The 17,237-nt window shown below is 54.7% G+C and overlaps 1 protein-coding gene across 15 annotated transcripts in view; it reads left to right on the plus strand.

Moving 5' to 3' along the window:
- MAPT (microtubule associated protein tau) overlaps positions 1-17,237 on the plus strand; it is a 94,033-nt gene that overhangs the window by 70,561 nt on the left and 6,235 nt on the right. For 8 of the 15 annotated variants that reach the window (XM_035030374.1, XM_035030380.1, XM_035030381.1 and 5 more), the window contains 4 exons: positions 586-718; positions 1,993-2,046; positions 4,075-4,340; positions 14,328-14,420. In XM_035030374.1, the coding sequence (XP_034886265.1) occupies positions 586-718; positions 1,993-2,046; positions 4,075-4,340; positions 14,328-14,420 (546 nt within the window). The remainder of the gene's footprint in view (positions 1-585; positions 719-1,992; positions 2,047-4,074; positions 4,341-14,327; positions 14,421-17,237) is intronic. The other 7 variants (XM_035030376.1, XM_035030382.1, XM_035030379.1 and 4 more) reach the window with 3 other exon arrangements.

The raw sequence follows: 17,237 nt of genomic DNA on the forward strand, positions 1-17,237 counted from the left end.
TCAACTGTTGGCCAGCTTGCTAATTGGCACTGGTGTTCACCCCGCCAAGGGCTCTTAGCCCTCTCAGGAGTCACCGAAACCTAAGGATTGTTTGGGAGAGAACAGAAGAATGACCTAGCTCTGTTAGCACCCGCGGTCAGGTTCATCAGTGTCCCTGGGAGCCTCTGGTGAAACCAACCACCAGCAGTCAGGTGAATCCCTGTGGAGAGTCGCGAAATGGCTGTCCACACAGGAATGTCCTGCCCATCGATCGGCCCTGGGTGGATGATGAGCCTGATCGTCACTCTAAGCTCTGTTACCTTTTGATAAAACACAACAGCACAACTCATGCTGAGAACTCACGTAAACAGCTCCTCCAGGAGCCCACGGTGGTCGGGGAGCTTGGCGACTGGGTGGAGCTATGGGTTTGTGCAGCCGGCAAACCCTTGAGATCGTGGAAGACGCTTGTTGCGTCTACCAGGCAAAGGGTCACCCCAATCTTAGCCTCGTTTTGAGTTAAGGAGGTTGAGTGGGGCTGGCATGGACTCCAGGTGAGAGTCACCTTTCCCGGTCGTAAAAACCACTGTACCGTGCTTCGGTTGACAGGGGGCGGATGGTAGAACCGGAACGAAGATCGCCACACCCCGGGGAGCGGCCCCTCCAGGCCAGAAAGGCCAGGCCAACGCCACCAGGATTCCAGCGAAAACCACGCCCTCCCCAAAGACCCCGCCGGGCACCGGTAAGAAGAACGTTCTCTGGAATCCAGGTCAGGGCCGGCTGTCAGTAGGGGCAGTCCTCATCTTTGAGGGCCCCTGGCAGTTAATCACTGCCGTAGCTGACGGACACACGGACACCTGCAGCTCACTAAACACCTGAGCGCTCATTTTTGACAATTTTCCGAGATATTGAATCCCCACTTTCAAGACCCTAAGAATGTGCAGGTAGAAGTCTGAGCAGCTCACTTCAAGCATGAAGAGCATGCAGCCGCGTGACTAAGTGGCAGGAAAGGGGATGCTCTGAGTTTCTCTGACCCCAAGCCTCGGGGCCCCCGCATGATGGCTCTGTGTCTCTGGAAAGAGAGCAGCAGCTGGGATGGGGTGACCTCACACCAGGTGTGGCCCCTGCTCAGCTGAACTTGTTGGAGGGGGCCCTTTGGCGGGCCCTGAGCGGCTCGGCTGAGCACCTGCACCCCGCGCCTATATCCCAGCGCTCATGTGAGTAAAGCCCAGTTAGTTCTGAGTACCAGGCAGGCTTCCGTGGAGCGAATCTGCTCCCAGTCGTGCTATAAAGAATAGTTGCCCTCTTTGGGGATGGGAGACAGCCAAGCTGAGCTCCTCTCTCCCACCCCCACACCCCCACCCCTGCCCCAGGGGCCCTGTCCTGGGCGACCAGGTTTGGCTTCTGCACGACTCCCGGGGCATCTGGCCTGCCTTGGCTTTGGGGTGGTGCTCAGGGCCCCGTGGATCTTGTACAGGCCTCGAGAAGCCCGGACTGGTTCAGGGGTCTCTCTGCTGTGCGCTGACCCTGGGGTGGCAGCTCAGAGCCCTTTGTCTGCATGTTTTTGCGGTGACGTTTGCCTCCTTTGCCCTGGGGTGGTGCCTGCAAGGATGTTCTGCTCACGACATGCCCACTGGATGGTTTCTTCCTGTCTATAATTCATATGACATAAGGGTAATTCACAGAAGTGTGATTGGATTTTGTACATGATTTTGATCCTGCTTTTCTTCACTTGGCATTAAGCCAGTTGACTCACACAACTCACATGGCTGGGAACAAGAATGCGCCTTTCTCTTTGGATCTTCCCTGCGTTTGGGTGGCAGCTTACGGGCGGACAGACCTCGGTGGGCCGCCTTGACCTGTGTCCTGCCAGTGGGGACCCCTGCTCCCTGAACACACTCCCTGCCCAGCTCACTTCTGCCCTGTGGCCTGACTGGTGCCTGCAGCATGAAGACTCACGGAGGCCCCGTTTAAGCTTTATTATAATGAGGCTTTCTGTGGATTTTTCTTTTTAAGCTACCAAGCAAGTGCAGAGAAAACCACCCCCTGCGGGGGCAAAATCCGCACGAGGTAATTCGGGGGCTGCTTCGCCCAGTGGGGCACTCGCTGTGCGTGTGTGGCTGTTTGTTGGCCTAGGTTTGAGAGCAGAGACGACCTGCTTCTGAGGTGTGGGTTTCACGCATTGAACCTGAACGCAGAACCGTCCGAATTCCTGCTCCTCTTTCTGTGGCTCATGCAGATGCATCTGTCTGATGGACCTTTCGATTCCCGCGTGTTCTCATGAACCTCAGCCGAGACTCTGGGGGCAGGAAGCATGAGTCTCCAGCTGTTTGTGGGTGCTGGAGGCTCGGCCCAAGGTGGAGGTGTGAAATTCCCGCTGACGTTTATTAAACACACACCCTGTGAGCACTCACCCCTGCACCGGACACTTGCCCTGGTGCTACATTCAGCCTTCAAATCAGCCCCATGGGCTGTGGCCGCTCTCCCCACTTCCCAGATGAGGACGCAGGCTTAGGAGGTTGAATGGCTTGCCCAAGGTCAGTCTGCAATTAAGTGGCGCAGAAAGGACTTACAGCCACCCCCAGTCCAGTGGTCACCTGTGTGCCTGGAGGCAGGAGCAGGGGGGCGGGGGGCTGAGCCTGGCGCGGAGGCCCCATCTGTTGCTTCCCAATGTGTAAAAAGCGGAGAAGCTTTGTTTGTTCTGTTGCCCCAGAGCTTGATGACCGTAGGAACGTCCAATAGACATGGAAATTCAAACTCTAAAAATGGCGGGGCTTCTTCTGCCTCTTGACGAGAGAAGTCGCTTTTTCACTGCTGCCCAGTGTTTCCAGGCAAGAGCCACCTTCTCCAGGGTGGGGCCTGCAGGTCCCGGTTTGGTATCGATGGTTCCTGGGGCAGGGACCAGCGTATCTAGGAAGCTTGGAGGTACCAACAGAGCTCAGCCACCCTCAGAGCCGAGGGGAGCCGGGCCCTCACCCAGGCACAGCATCCAGCCCCAGGGCTCTGAGACTCAGGTGTGCTCAAGAATCCCCAGGGAACTTGGGAGGAACCAGCAGGACAGGCCCCAGCCCAGGGGGTTCTGTCATTCCAGGTCTGGACGGGCCCGGGAATCTGCATCTTACAGGTCCCACACCTGACCCAAGGCTCTGGAGATGCTGACGCAGGGGTCCCTGGGCCACACTTGGAGAACACTGCTTCATGGGGCTCATGGGATAGTAACTGGAGTGTGCGGGGGTCTGGGAAGTGCAGGACGGAAGCAGGCTGGGGAGCCAGGACTGAGTCCGTTGGGGAAAGAGCAGCCCCAGCAGCCTTCCTGGCAGTTGGGAAAGGTGCTCGGACAGCCATGCATCGGCGTAGGGGGAAGGGAGTTCTTGGAGAGCACAGCACAGGACGGGGCGGCACAAGGGGGCATGGCTCATCTGGAGAGCTAGGGACAGGTGCACACAGAGCAGGCATCCCGTTCTGGAGCCCACATGCCACAGAGAGGTTAGGGAGGCTGTGCAGGGGCCTGCGGGGAAAGGGGCCTGGAACTTGCTGAAGAGCTTAAAATTCACCCAGTGAGTAAAGGGTCTAATAGATCCAGACAAGTGTGGCCCCTGGTCCTGTCACCGTGTCACCCTTCTTCAGGGAAAAGCCACATAGGATGGCACTAGAGTCTTTCAGAGCACATCCATGCGCATCCGTGCCTGGCCTCCCTCCCTGCGGGCACTGTCGTTATTCCCATGTTCAGTTGAGGCCCGTACGCTCTGAGAGGGAAGGTGACTTGTCTGAGGCCGCACAGCTAGCTGGACCTAGTCTCTTGACCCTGGGGCCATGGGGCAGAGTTGTCCCCTCGGGAAAGGATACCAGGCAGTCCTTGGTGACCACTCTGTTTCCTCCCTGGGAAACAGGGAGTCTCTGTCCCTACGTGACCAGGCCTGGAAGGAGAGACATGTCTCTAGAAATGAGGTCGGGGGCAGCCTCCTGCTGGCTTAGCGGGGCCTCCGACCTGGTTCCCGCCTGCCTCACCAGCCCTGCGTCTGGGAGTGGGCCCTCGGGACGGGCAGCCCCCGGGACCTTTTCCCCAAGCACTGGCCTCACTGCCGCCTGTCCCCACAGGTGAGCCTGGGAAATCTGGGGACCACAGCGGCTACAGCAGCCCTGGCTCCCCGGGCACTCCTGGCAGCCGCTCCCGCACCCCGTCACTGCCAACCCCGCCCACTCGGGAGCCCAAGAAGGTGGCGGTGGTCCGCACGCCACCCAAGTCGCCGTCTTCAGCCAAGAGCCGCCTGCAGACCGCCCCCGTCCCCATGCCAGACCTGAAGAACGTCCGATCCAAGATCGGCTCCACCGAAAACCTGAAGCACCAGCCAGGAGGCGGGAAGGTAAAAGGGCGCACGGGCGGGGACTGGCCCCCGGGACGCCAGGAGAAGGAGGGTGGGTCCCCCCACCCCTGCGGCAGAGGTGGGAGAGCGGCCCTGCCCCCAGGCCTCCCCTCCCACCCTGGGGCCTCCTGGATCTGTCCAAGGAAAGGCAGCTCTGGTTCAGTTCTGTGTTGGGGTCGCTACCACGCGGTGAGTGCCCTGCTCAGGCGAGAGAAAGTACTGGTTCTTTCCCTCCCTGTTTGAGCCCCTGCTGAACAGGCGGTCCCTGAGATTATGAGGTTGGCTGTATGGCCTGGGGGCACCCACAGGGGCTCCCCAACCTGTCTTGTGTTTAGAAACGACCAATCTGTAGGTGAGTGTCTCTGGCGTTCGTTGGACACCAAACCTAACCTCTACTCTATGTTAGGTTACTCTAAAATCCTCAGTTCTGGGGGAATTTGGGGTACCCTTCTGAACAACTGGTTCTTTGGGGCAAGTGGGCGCTCATGAGATCTTTGAGTCTCCTAAAGGTGGAGAAATGTGAGCTTCCAAAGGCCTAAGGTGGTGGGAGGTGGGGACTGACCTGGACCCCCTCCTCCTCCTCTCGTCCCCTGTCCCCCGTTGTATGAGTTTCCCAAGGCTGACATACAAAAGACCACAGACTGGGCAGCTTATATAACAGAAATGTGTTTCCTCACTGTTCTGGAGGCCAGAAGTCCAAGATCAAGGTATCAGCAGGGCTGTTTCTTTTGAGGTCCCTCTGCTTGGCGTGTAGATGGTGGCCTTCTTGTGTCCTATTGTGGTCTTTTCTCTGGGTGCCTCTCTGTCCCAGTCTCTCCTTCCTAGAAGGACACCTGTTATACTGGATGGAGGCCCAATTCTTGAAAGACCCTATCTCCAAATATGGTCCCATTCCGAGGCACTGGGAGTTAATACATCAGCATATGAATTTGGGGGGACACAGTGCAGCCCCTAACAGCCTACCCCCCCAGTACCAGGGGGCGGGGTGGAGAAGGGAGAAGAGGTGGCTTGTATGGAGAACAGAGGACCAAGGCTCTGTTGTTAGGAGCACAGATGTGTTGGGCCTCCCCAGCTTGGGCCGTTTGGGGGGCCGTGAAACTCCTGCTGTGCTGGGAGGATGTTACAGCACCCAGAGCCAGCATTTCCCTTTAATCAGTCAGAACCACTCGTCTCCCCCCACAGCGGGGGACCTTGGCACTATTGATGTCACTCTTGGCAGGAGCCTGGGTCTCCATGAAGGGAGGGCGTCTCAGGGCTTTCTGTCCACGTTGGTGCCTTAACTGAAACTCTGTGCTTTGCTCCCCGCGGAGCCTCAGGGCCTCCCCCTGGCCTTTCCCATCCTTGGGGCCTGAAGAGTCCTGCCCAGTTGGGAGGTCTGGGTGCCTCCCAGGGTAGAGCCCTGGTGCTCACGGCCACTGGTCTGTGGTCCACAGGGTTGGCTCTGGGCCCTTGTTTATTTTTCTGTGGTGTTTGCCTGGCTGCTCCTTGTAAAGATCCTGTGTCCTTCCAGAAGGGGCTCTGGGGCCGCTGGGGTGTTGGCTGAAAGTTGACCCCTCTGCAGAGCTTTGTGGGCAGAGGGTTGCCAAGGTGGTGGGATGTTCCCCCCGGCGTCCGCACACCTCCCTCAGCGCCGTGAGCGTCCCGTGTGTGCCCTGTTTTCATAGCATAGCGGGACCATTTGCCCCTCGTGTGGAAAAAGGGCAAACAAAACCCCACCAAGCCAGCTCTACACCTACAAGGCGGTTGTGGGACTGTGACCAGTGTCTCAGGACAAGTCATGACTGCAAGAGGCACACTCACCATCAGCATCCCCAGCCTGTGGGCTGTCACATACCAGCAAACACCCACCTCTTCCTTCCGGCCCTGGCCGCACCCCCCGGCCGCCCTGAGTTCCTCCGAGGTTAGCTCGGAAAGTGTGGGCACGCCTGGCCCATCCAGCAGTTCTCCAGAGACCCCAGTGCCGGGGCTGAACATTTCCCACTGAGGACCCTTCTGGGGCCAGGACCTGCCCCTCACACCCAGGGCTGCCCTGTCTGTGGGGGAGGAGGAGTCCGGTGGATGGGGGCCAGTGACCTGAGGCTCCGAGTGGCCCACTCCCCCCGCTCCCATGACCTTACCATGCTGGTTGCGGAACTATGTCCTCATTTACTGAAGGATTAAAGGGGAGAGGGCGACTTTATTTGAGACTATGTATGAGAAGAGGCAGGGAAGTGGCCAAGGGAGGAGTAAGTTTCCCTTAAATCCCATGGAAAACCTAGAAAATTGTCGGAAACCTCAGCCATAACAAAGAGGATCACTAATCTCCAGGGAAAAAGAAGAGGCAAGAAACAGGAAAGAAGGCACGTGGGATCCGTGGAGAAGGCCTTCAGAATGCCTGGACTAAAGGCTTCCTGAGGCCTCCTTGAGATTGCTGGGGCCCCATGGCCTCCCGTAGGGCCCGACAGACTGTAAGTGCTCAGTCGGTGCTTATCTCAGCTGCAAAAGGGACGGCGCTGTGAGTCTGAAGAATACCACGACCCCTTGAATAGCAGGTCCCACTGAAGAAGGAGAAGCAAGAGTGTCCAGTTTGAAAAACCTACAGAGACTGAAGACGCAGAGGATCAATGTAAATCAGTGGCCGGGAAAAAAGTGTAAAACATCTGTGTTCTGCTTTGTACTTTGTTTTCATGATGTGCTACTATGAGCAGGTATTGCTTGAAGATTCCAGAACGGAATTATTTTTAAAGGAAAATGCAGATAGTCACTTGGCCACTTGGCCAGAACCAGCTGAATCCACCAAAGGTTGGGGGAAGAAAGCAAGGCAGGCCAGCATGTGGACACGTATGCCTGTCCCCGGGGACAGCGGCTCTCCTACCTGACGGCAAGAGAATCACCTGGGGGGTGGGAGGGGGAGATTCTTTTAAAAATCCTAGTGCCAGAACCTTCCCCAGGCCCATTAGAATCTTCCAGGGAGCCTCCCAAGGTGTTCTCAATGTGCAGTCCCTGCTGAGACCCAGATTCTCACCTGCTGGCTCTGGCCTCGACCCCAGTAGGGTCTCCTGCGCACCCTGGATCTGAAGACTGATTTTCCTCTTTCAGGCTTGACCCTGTCCGTTCTCAGATCCCATGAACCTGCCTCCTCCTCAGTCAGCTTATTCCCAGCCCAGGCCCAGCCCCTGTGTCCTGCAGCCCAGCTCTGACTTTGTCCCAGCCCTATTCTTGGGTGGGGAGGTGTTCATACAAGAAGAACCAGCATTACAAACACATTTAAAAAAATAAACTACCCACTGCAGGTGTAAGTGACATGAAATTGACATCCTTTCATCCCACAGCAGCTGCAAATCAATACAGTCCCTTTGGACATAATGAAGGAATGTCCATAGTTTTCACAACTTCATTCTGCCAAACCAGTGATCTGTCAAAGGGTCTCTTGTCTCCTTCCTCTGGACTCAGCTGAAGGTCACCTCGAGATCTTTGGGTCCCCTCACACAGAACAAGAGAAGTGTTTTGTACTCTAAAATTGGGGAAAGGAAGAAAATCCAACTCAGAAAAAGCTTTAAGCACAGAAGTGTGCATTGAGCTTTATTTAGAATTGCAAAGCAAAACAATTTAAAGGCCTGACAATAGAGAGGTGATTAATGGTGATGCCATACTATAAAATATTATGTAGCCACTAAAAATATCTTAAAAATTTTTTATAAATATAAACATTTATAAATGTTATACTATGAAGTTAAAAATAATAGTGTAGGGGAGCGTCTGGGTGGCTCAGTTGGTTAAGCATCCGTCTTCGGCTTAGATCATGATCCCAGAGTCCTGGGATCGAGTCCCACATCGGGCTCCTTGCTCGGCGAGGAATCTGCTTCTCCCTCTGCCCCTCCCCCCACTCATGTTCTCTCTCTCTCTCTCTTAAATAAATAGAAAAAATGTAAAAAAAATAATAGTGTAGGAATATTCAGGTTTTGCCTACTGTTGATATAAAAAGTTTGCAGAGAAAATGAAACTATGACAAAATGCCAATAATGACTCAGAGATTGTGTGTTTTTCCCTTTCCTCCCAAATTTTCTACAGTGAAAACATTTCTAATCAGAAAAACATGGATAGGAATACATTGTAACTGGAAGTGTTACAGTAGATGATAGTAAAGCAAAAAAGAAAAATAGAAGGACATAGAAAGTCCAAGTAATTGAGAAGGGACATTTTTTTTTTTAAGATTTTATTTATTTATTTGACAGAGAGAGAGAAACAGCGAGAGCAGGAACACAAGCAGGGGGAGTGGGAGAGGGAGAAGCAGGCTTCCGGCCGAGCAAGGAGCCCGATGTGGGACTCGATCCCAGGACCCTGGGATCATGACCTGAGCCGAAGGCAGACGCTTAACGACTGAGCCACCCAGGTGCCCGAGAAGGGAAATTTTTAAACACCAGGAATTAAACTGTATGATATAAATCCTGCGGAGGATTTATCAGATGCTATGCCAATAATCCATATAGTCTGTAAAAAAAAAAAAAAAAGACCTATAAATACAGGGAAACATTGCACTTGTCTATTCCCTCAGTGTCCTGCCCCAGAACCTGATTGTGTACGTATCACCTACATTACCACAAGTACTTGGGAATTAAAAAATTGTCCTGTGTCACGTACTCTTCAGTTTGGAAGTGAAGAATGCCTTTTCCGCGTGCATTGGTAACAAACACCGTATGTCATGTGGAGCTTCCCCTAAATTGTACTTCAAAGGAATTCATCATTTTAAATGCTTTTGTTATTCAAAAAAATTTTGTTATTTAAAAAAATTAAATGGCTGCAGCAGAGCAATTATGTTTTTGGTGGAGGGAAAAAAGAATGCAAAAAACAAGAATGCAGATGCAAAGGTAAGAGCAGAAATAAATTCGAAAACACAGCCAGTACAATAGGACAGACAATAGCACCGAAAGCTGGTTCCTTCCTCCCGTCCTTCCTTTGTTCATTCATTGGACAGTCCTGGGTCCCCTCTCAGCGCCAAGCTCTGTGCGGAGAGTTCCTGCCCCCGAGGCCTAGAGAAAAGGGGGCAAGAGGACAGGTTGGCCAGGGAAGGAGATGCAGCAGAGAGCCGCCCTCACCGGGGAGGGGTCCCCCACACTGAAGGTCCCCCACACGGAGAGTCACCTGTGTTACCGACTGTCACCCACAATGCGAAGTGTCACCCACAAGTCAGAGAAGACAGGACAGACCCTTTTGGGGACCATCATCTGGTCTCTGAAAGGACAGTCCCCTGCACAGAGTGCTAGCTTCACAGGCTGAAAGAGGACAGAGGGAAACCGCACCCTGGAGATGTTGAAAGCAAAAGCAAAATTAAGCTAGAACTGGCATCAGCCTGGGCGGCCAGTTTAGGGTTTAGGGTTTAGGCTGGAGTTGTGTTCGTTTACACCAGGGGAGCCCAGGGGAGTTGCCAGCGATGGAGGGAGGTCCCCGCCGGGTCCGTGGTGAACCAGCGGGGCTTTGCCCTGACAGGACAGGAGAGAATGGAGAAGAAGGAGGGTGGTGGAGGGCACTGCCCGCAGGGAGGGACCCTCAGGCCGCATGGTCCCTGCGTTGTGGGGACTGAGCTTGGGAGGATCAGAGTTGAAAGGCAGGGCGGGTGAGGGCTCCGTGAGGTTAATGCAACCCCACTGAGAGCCCTCAGTATCCCTCTTCGTGCTCAGTGCGGAGCACAGAGGGAAGAACAGGGGTCCCAGGGACCATCCAGAGTTGGAGAGAGACGGAGCTCACTTGGGGCCAAGGCCGCCTGGTCAGAACTGGGGTGGTGCCTGTGGCTCTGAGGATGTCCAGACCAGTCGTGCGATGCGAGGGCCCCAGGCAGGACAGAAACCGACCAAGAGCCAAAGGATCCCCCCACCCCTCCCCCGCCCATCCTCCGGAGCCTGGGGCCGCAATATTCCAGGTGGCCACTAGATGGCAACAGAATGCTGCCTGTCTCCACGCTGGAGCACTGCAGACTGTATTTTTAAAATTCATATTTAGTGACAGAGTCCCAGTTCTCGTTGTAAAAAGCACACAGAACATTTACGTGGAATAAGTTAAGTCAGCTTGTACCTGGTATAGTCTGCCTCTCCTGGATCAGGGCCAGGGACTCAGCTGAACCCGAGCTGAGGTGCCAGGCCCTGAAGAACCAGGTTGGGACCCTTCCCTGGGACAGCCCTGTAACTCCCAGGCCCTCCGGGCACCTCTCCCTGTGCACAGCATCTGTATCTCTGAACAATCTTGTGTAAATACCATCATTTTAAAGATGCACCAGGTATGTCGACTCTAGTGAGCCAAGCTGGGCCCAGCAAGCACCAGGCTATGCTGGAGTCAGGCTTTGCCAGGGACGGCCGGTGGATGCTGGGCCAGCCTGGGAGCTCCTGGGGGGAGGACTGGGCCATCTGGAGTACCTTGAGAGCTCTGAGCCCACACCGAATCAGATCAAGACCCGGGGAGCCTTTGGGACAGCTTCAGGTCCTCAAGGAAATAGACAAAACCAAAGTGGAGCTGTCCTCAGCCCCGCCCCACCCCAGCCTTTCCTCCTGGATCAAACCCTGACCGCAGGAATTTCTCCCTTGACTGTGAGTCCCCTGGATCAAAATTCAGAGCTCCAAAAACATTGTTCTTTCCTTTGATGAGGATTTTCAGTGTCTGCTCAGAGCTGAGGCTCAACATCCTACATGTTACTCTAGCCGAGAAATTAAGTTTCTGGATTCCAGTTTCAATGCCAACCCTTTCATCTCCCTTATGTAAATCTAACACTCTGTAAAGGGTGTTGACTTTATCTGACCACTAACAGTAATTCAGGTCTGCTTTGTAAATATCCTTATGCCTCTGCCAAATCCCACAAAAAAACTTGTTGCCTTTTGTGTGGGATTGGAACAAGAAAAAGCCACGTAAAAAAAAAGTCTACATACATTGCAGATCTTGTTGTTGCCTAATGTCGCCAAATTCATTTGGTGAAGTTCTTAAAAGGGTTAGTTGAGAAAACAACGTTATCTTCCTTGAAAAACTGGTAAGTTTTCTTTGTCAGATAAAGAGAGTTATGTAGCTCCTCATGTTTCCCGTTTTGCGTTGGCTTCCAGGAAGCTCGGAGTTCAGTGTAATGTACAGTCTCATTGTCAGTCCTGATGACCTCTCCCTCTTTGACCATTATCCTTTTAATTTTGTTGCGTTAATATTTTGTGTGTTTGCGTGTGTGTGTTTTCTAATACTAGACTGCCGCAGTGTCTTTGTGAAAGCAGGCAAGTTGGCTTCTGGGACTTAACCAGTGGAAAGGGATGAGTAAAACATGATCCCCACAGAAGGAGTTCAGGTCTGACTCCTTAAAATCTGAGGATGGCATGAACTAATTCAGAGACATTGTGCCGAGGGGCAGCAGTGAGTCTTTGAGAAGCAGGGTGAGAGAGCCCGTCCCACTTGTTGCTCCCACTCCAGCCTGGGCTGAGACATGGCCACTGCATCTCCTCGCCACCAGAAGAGAATTTCCGCGTCCACCAAGAGAAAGTGTCCTTGAGGGCAGCTGGGGCAAAGCTCTGTTGTCACGTGGGGAGCCTGTAGTTATGTCCTGATGTGAGAAGGTCGCTGAACCTCTCAGGACCTCAGATGGCCTCCTCATCACGAAGTTACGGGCATGGCAGGTGAGGAAGATGATGTGGAATTAGATATTTACCCAACCTCTAAATGAGGAGTGGTTTTTACATTTAAAAACCAGAGAAGAGGGTCGCCTGGGGTGCTCTGTCAGTTAAGCATCCGACTCTTGATTGCGGTTCAGGTCATGGTCTCAGGGTCATGAGATCGAGCCCCGCCTTGGGCTCCACATTGGGCACGGAGCCTGCTTCAGACTCTCTCCCTCTCTTAAAAATAAATAAATAAATAGATAAATAAATACCAGAGAAATGACAAAGGAAGAATCTGAGTCTATAAAGATATAAACATTCGTAGAAAAAAATACATCTACCAGCAAAAAGGGGGCAAAGGGGCAACTTAGTAATAATAATAATAAAAAAAAAAAGCAGAATAAGCCAGCAATGCAGTCCCATTTATTTTAATCGAAGAAAGCAAACCAAGTCTTTAAAATGCCCGACGTTGGCAGCCATGTGGCGAAACGGACTTTCTCGATGGTGCTCATAGGGTAAATTAATCCGACCCTTTTAGAAAGCCACTTGGAGAGTTGTATTGAGAATTTTTAGAATATTTATAACTTTGACCCAGAAATTCTACTTCTGGGACTCTGCTGTGAAAATAATCTATCATATGGAAAGAACTTGCAAAAAGATGTTCGTGGTGAGACTGTTTCTGTTATTTAAAATAAGTATCTGATCACACAGATGTCACAAAATGGAATATGACATACTATTTAAAATAGTGCTTTTCGTGACTGTAGGTAAAACAAATGCTTTGAAGGTGATGGTACTTGATAAAGCAAGATATAGAAGTGTATGTAAGTAATTACTACCCTTTATATGTACGTGATGGTAGTTTTATTTATAGATCTGTGACTTCAAGGGAACAGAACAAAAAGTGATTGTTGTGTTAGGGTGGTGGGAAAACTTCTGTTTTTTTGCTTTTTTAAACATATTTTTCAAAATCATAATGTTATGTTACTTTTCTAACGAGAAAAAAAATACATAGCTTTTTATTTTAAAGGAACCGAGAAGAGAATGAAAAAGGTGGGACAGGTGTGGGCTTACCCAGTGTTTTGATCCAGACCAGTGAGATTAGGGGAAAAAATGGGGTGGGGTCCAAGAGAAGATTACTCTGTCTTTATTTTGTCAGGCTAAGGACATCTAAAAATGATAAACATGATCTGCTACCAATGTAATTTAATAACTAATAATTTAATGAAGGAAAGACCGTTCTAACGCGGGAAAGTGGGATGGACAGATTTTGCCATCATGTCCTTGTTTCCTCATTTTGCGGAGAACCTGCGGCCCCCTTGAGGGCTGGTTCTGGCTCTGGGGTCAGAGTTTGGGACCCTTCTCCCCGCCACGAGCCAGGCCAGGGCTCTGGGACTCCAGCAACCACAGTTACCCTCACGGATCCCAAGTCTCCGGAGCAGGGGCCCCCGCCCGCCGTTCGCAGAGGCCACAACGGAGGGGTTGGTGCCGTTTCCCGAATTTCAGAGAGCAGTGCTGGTTCTTACTGGGGAACTCCAGCTCTCCAGCTGGTGGCTGTTCTCAGTGAGGAACAGGAACACTGTTTCCAAGCAGGGAGCTCCTGCGGGGAGAGACCCCGGGGATAAAGATGTTATCACTGCTCAGGCAGACCAGACTCTCCTTCTCTCTGCCATGGTTGTCTGTGTATTTCAGTTTTTAGACAAATTGAGTAGAAATCAGTCACCGCTAAAACAGGGATATCTCACGTGGAGGGAGGTCTGGATTCATCTTTCTCTGTAGAGCCATCTGCGTCCTCCCCGAGAGGTCAGCGATTCGCAAACCTAGGCGAGCATCCGAACGAAGCAACCAGGGGAGGCTTCTAGAAGCACAGAGACTGAGATTCTAATTCTAGGTCCGGGTGGGGTCTGAGATTTAAAAACAAAAAATCTGCAGGTAATTCCAGCGCCTCCCAGGCTTGAGGGCAGCCACAGAAAGCTCTCGTGAATGTTCCGGCGGGCCTGGTAGGTGTGTGAATGAGGACACAGATGGGACTTTGTATTTCTTTGATTTATTCATTCAGTTATGTAATTGAGCACATCTCACCCCATCCCAGCCTGGTGGACACTCAGCTGCGGCTTAAAGGCCCCCGACGTGCCCCGGGGGGGCCTCGGTGATGCGAATCGCCTCCCGGTGGATGTGCTTTCTAAGCCCAGCGCTGTAAAGGGGCACCCGTCACCCACAGTTCTGGAATGCCTTCCTGGGGCAGCTCCCCTGGGAAGGTGTGGCTCAGAGCCCCTGCCCTCAGCCTGGGGCCTCCTCTCCCCGCCCGGAAGCCAGACAGGGGAGTGTGTTAGTACAGAGCAGGTGGAGCTGGGCACAGTATGTCACTCATCCTTTTTTCTGGCTATCAAAGGTGCAGATAATTAATAAGAAGCTGGATCTTAGCAACGTCCAGTCCAAGTGTGGCTCAAAGGATAATATCAAACACGTGCCAGGAGGCGGCGCTGTGAGTACGCTCACACTTTCCCTGCGCCGTACTGCGGGTTGTAAGGAGCAGCATGAGCGTGGATACTTGCGAGACGTTGCAGAGAATAAACCATTCTCCGGCTCGGGGTTTGTCTGTGGCCCCACTGCCTGCAGCCCAGGCTCCCGCAGCCGTGCCCACTCTTCTAGGAGGGCTGCCCCAGCATCCGTGGGTTCCCTGGGCTGTGCAGGCTGCAGGGGCGGTAAAGGGCAGATGACCGAGCCCCTCTCTGTCGCAGACCTGGAGGCCAGGTCCTCACCGCTAACAGCCCCGGTCGGCGCCACCCACCGCCCACCACGGGCTCCTGGAAGCCCCACAGCCTGCATGAGGTTGGGCTGAAGGTGGCAGTGCTGGGGACTGGGCTCTGTCACCTCCTCCCCTGTCACCGGGGCGGGTTCACTTTGACAGCCCCGTGGACAGCTGGCCCACCTGGGCTGACAAGCCCACACAACGTCTTCCTGACCTACTTCAGGGCAGGAGAAGTCCAGTCTCTGCCCATGTTTGTCCCCTGCGTTTGCGAGGGATGAGCAGATCCCTAAGCCCGGGCTCGGGTGTAAAACCAGTCCCCGCCACCAGCGGATCAGGTGCCAAAGAGCCCCAAACAGTGCACCAGGGGACCCTGCCTACAGTGGTCAGGGGTTGACAGAGAAACGCGGCTTTGCACCCTCTTAGATGTGACTTCCTGCAAGTGTCCCGGGCCCTCCTGCTGTTCCCAGTGGGTGAGGGCCTGAGATTTGGGGCTGGCGTCCTCACTTCTTACCCACACACTCGGTCAACTCTGCTGTTGCCCTCCGGCCGCTCCGTGGCCACTCACAGTGGGGGCGTCTGGAGGTGGGGCGCCCCTTCACCCAGCCCCCTCCCCCGCCTCCGGGTTGGCTGGCAGCCCACCTTTAAACACACCGCAGGGAGAGGGCCGAGCCCCTTTGAGGTCCCCTCCCCCCTCGTGGGGGGACGGTTTCTGAGAGCAGGGATCTCACTCCCGGCTGGCGGTGCCAGGGGGAAGGTGGTAGCCCTGCGCGGGCTCTCCCTCCAGAACGTGCCCAGCCCGGGCCCGCACCCCTGCGTCCAGCCCCCCGCCCGGGTTTATTCTTGCAATGTGCTGCTGAGCACCTGGATCCCGCCGCTTGTCCCCGGGACTAGCGTGTGCTTTCCCGCAGCTGCTGCATGCGCTTCGGTAACGCTTCCCCACCGGTGTCTGCCCCGTGTCCCCTCTGTGTCCCCGGTCCCCGCTGTCCCGTCCCACTGCTCCCGGAAGCCAAGAGAAGGTGTGGGGACCAGCCACGCCCCCCGGGCTCCAGGTGGCGTGTGGGTGGCTGTGTCAGCTTTGACTCTGGGTGCTCTGGTGTCATGGGCTCTGGCGGAGGAGGAAGGCCACGTGCTCTCTGCTGTGACGCCGGTCTGGTCGCTGGTGGCGGGCGTGCGGGGCAGGCCTAGGCTGTGGGGTCCAGGGGACCGCAGCCGGCAGACCGCTCCTCCGGGTGTGAGTTCTGGGGAGACAGTAGCTTCCCATGGCTGCTGGCAATGCCCAGGGCATCAGGGGACTTCCTCGGGGGCGCGTGCACGCGCACACACGCACGCACACACACCCCGTCTGGCCTGCGCTCTCTGCCCATCTACAGCCAGCCTGCATGACCTGGGAGCCCCAGGATTTCTCAGGCTGGCCCTGAGCATGGTCCTTTGCAGTAGGAGCCTTCACAGAAAGCGCTTCTCCTGGTGCAAGGTGGCTGGGGAGCTCCAAGCAGTTTCAGGTGTTCTGGGGGCGCTAGACCGCTGGCCTGGGCCCCAGCCTCTGGCTGGCTGCTCTCTCTTCCTGAGCCCGGTGGTGACTTCCCAGCCGGCAGACCGCGCTCCGTGTCCATCTCGGGATCCTCCCCACCTCCTGGCTGGCTCTGGGCCTGGCCTCCTCTCCCCAGCCTCCAGTCCGCCTCACCTCCCCTGCCCTGGCTCCTACCCTCAAGCAGTCCTTCTCCCTCTGCCGGTCCAGGTTCCTCCTTCTCCACGCCCTCCCCTTCACTCCCTGTTCCCTCATCCGGGCTGAGGGGAAAGAAAGAAGGCTGGCTCACAGCATTTACTTCCTTCTCCCTCACGCCAGGAGGAGCCCCGTAGCCCCTTCCCCGCCTCTCGGCGCCCCGCGCAGCACGCGCTGTCTCCCGGGCTGGACTCCCTCCGAATCGTTCCTTCCCCACCCGCTCACCCTCACAGGCGCGGGCTGCGCGGGGCGCCGAGAGGCACACCCCCCGCCTCACTGCACACCCCCCCACACACACAGCCCATGGGTACCTGTCGGCCTCAACTCTCCATCAATAAATGGCAAATGCCAGCACGATTTTCATTAATTTGGAATTGATCCAGATGATTTAGACAGGAGTAGATGTCCCCCTTTTTCTGGCTCTCTGGCTCCAGGCCATCTCTCTCCTGGGTCACTCCGGGGGCAGAGAGTGGGAGCCAACTCCCCACTCCACGGTGACTGGCCTCTTGTACCCACAGATGAGCTCACACAGGTGGCTGCTGGAGGCTCTGGGAAGTGTCCATCAGTGACCATCCAGGGACCCCCTCTCAGCCATGGCTATGTGGCCGGGGGTGGGGGGGCGGCGGAGCCTGTGGGTGTTCCCGCTTCAGGGAGCTGGGTCTTGGGCTGAGATTGGTGGGCTGCTCAGGGGCTGTCACCCCCTCCGGAGGGTGGGCGGTGTGGCCAAGCCATATGCTGGGCCCTCAGCTGGTTCTGAGGAGCCCTGAGGTCTCCCCTACCTGTGTGTGTCCCAGCGGGTTCCTCTGTGCTGCCTACCCAGTTCCTGTCTC

Source organism: Mirounga leonina, unplaced genomic scaffold (genome assembly GCF_011800145.1).
Source record: "Mirounga leonina isolate KUSES-001 unplaced genomic scaffold, KU_Mleo_1.0 Mir_364, whole genome shotgun sequence".
Taxonomy (NCBI): Eukaryota; Metazoa; Chordata; class Mammalia; order Carnivora; family Phocidae; genus Mirounga; species Mirounga leonina.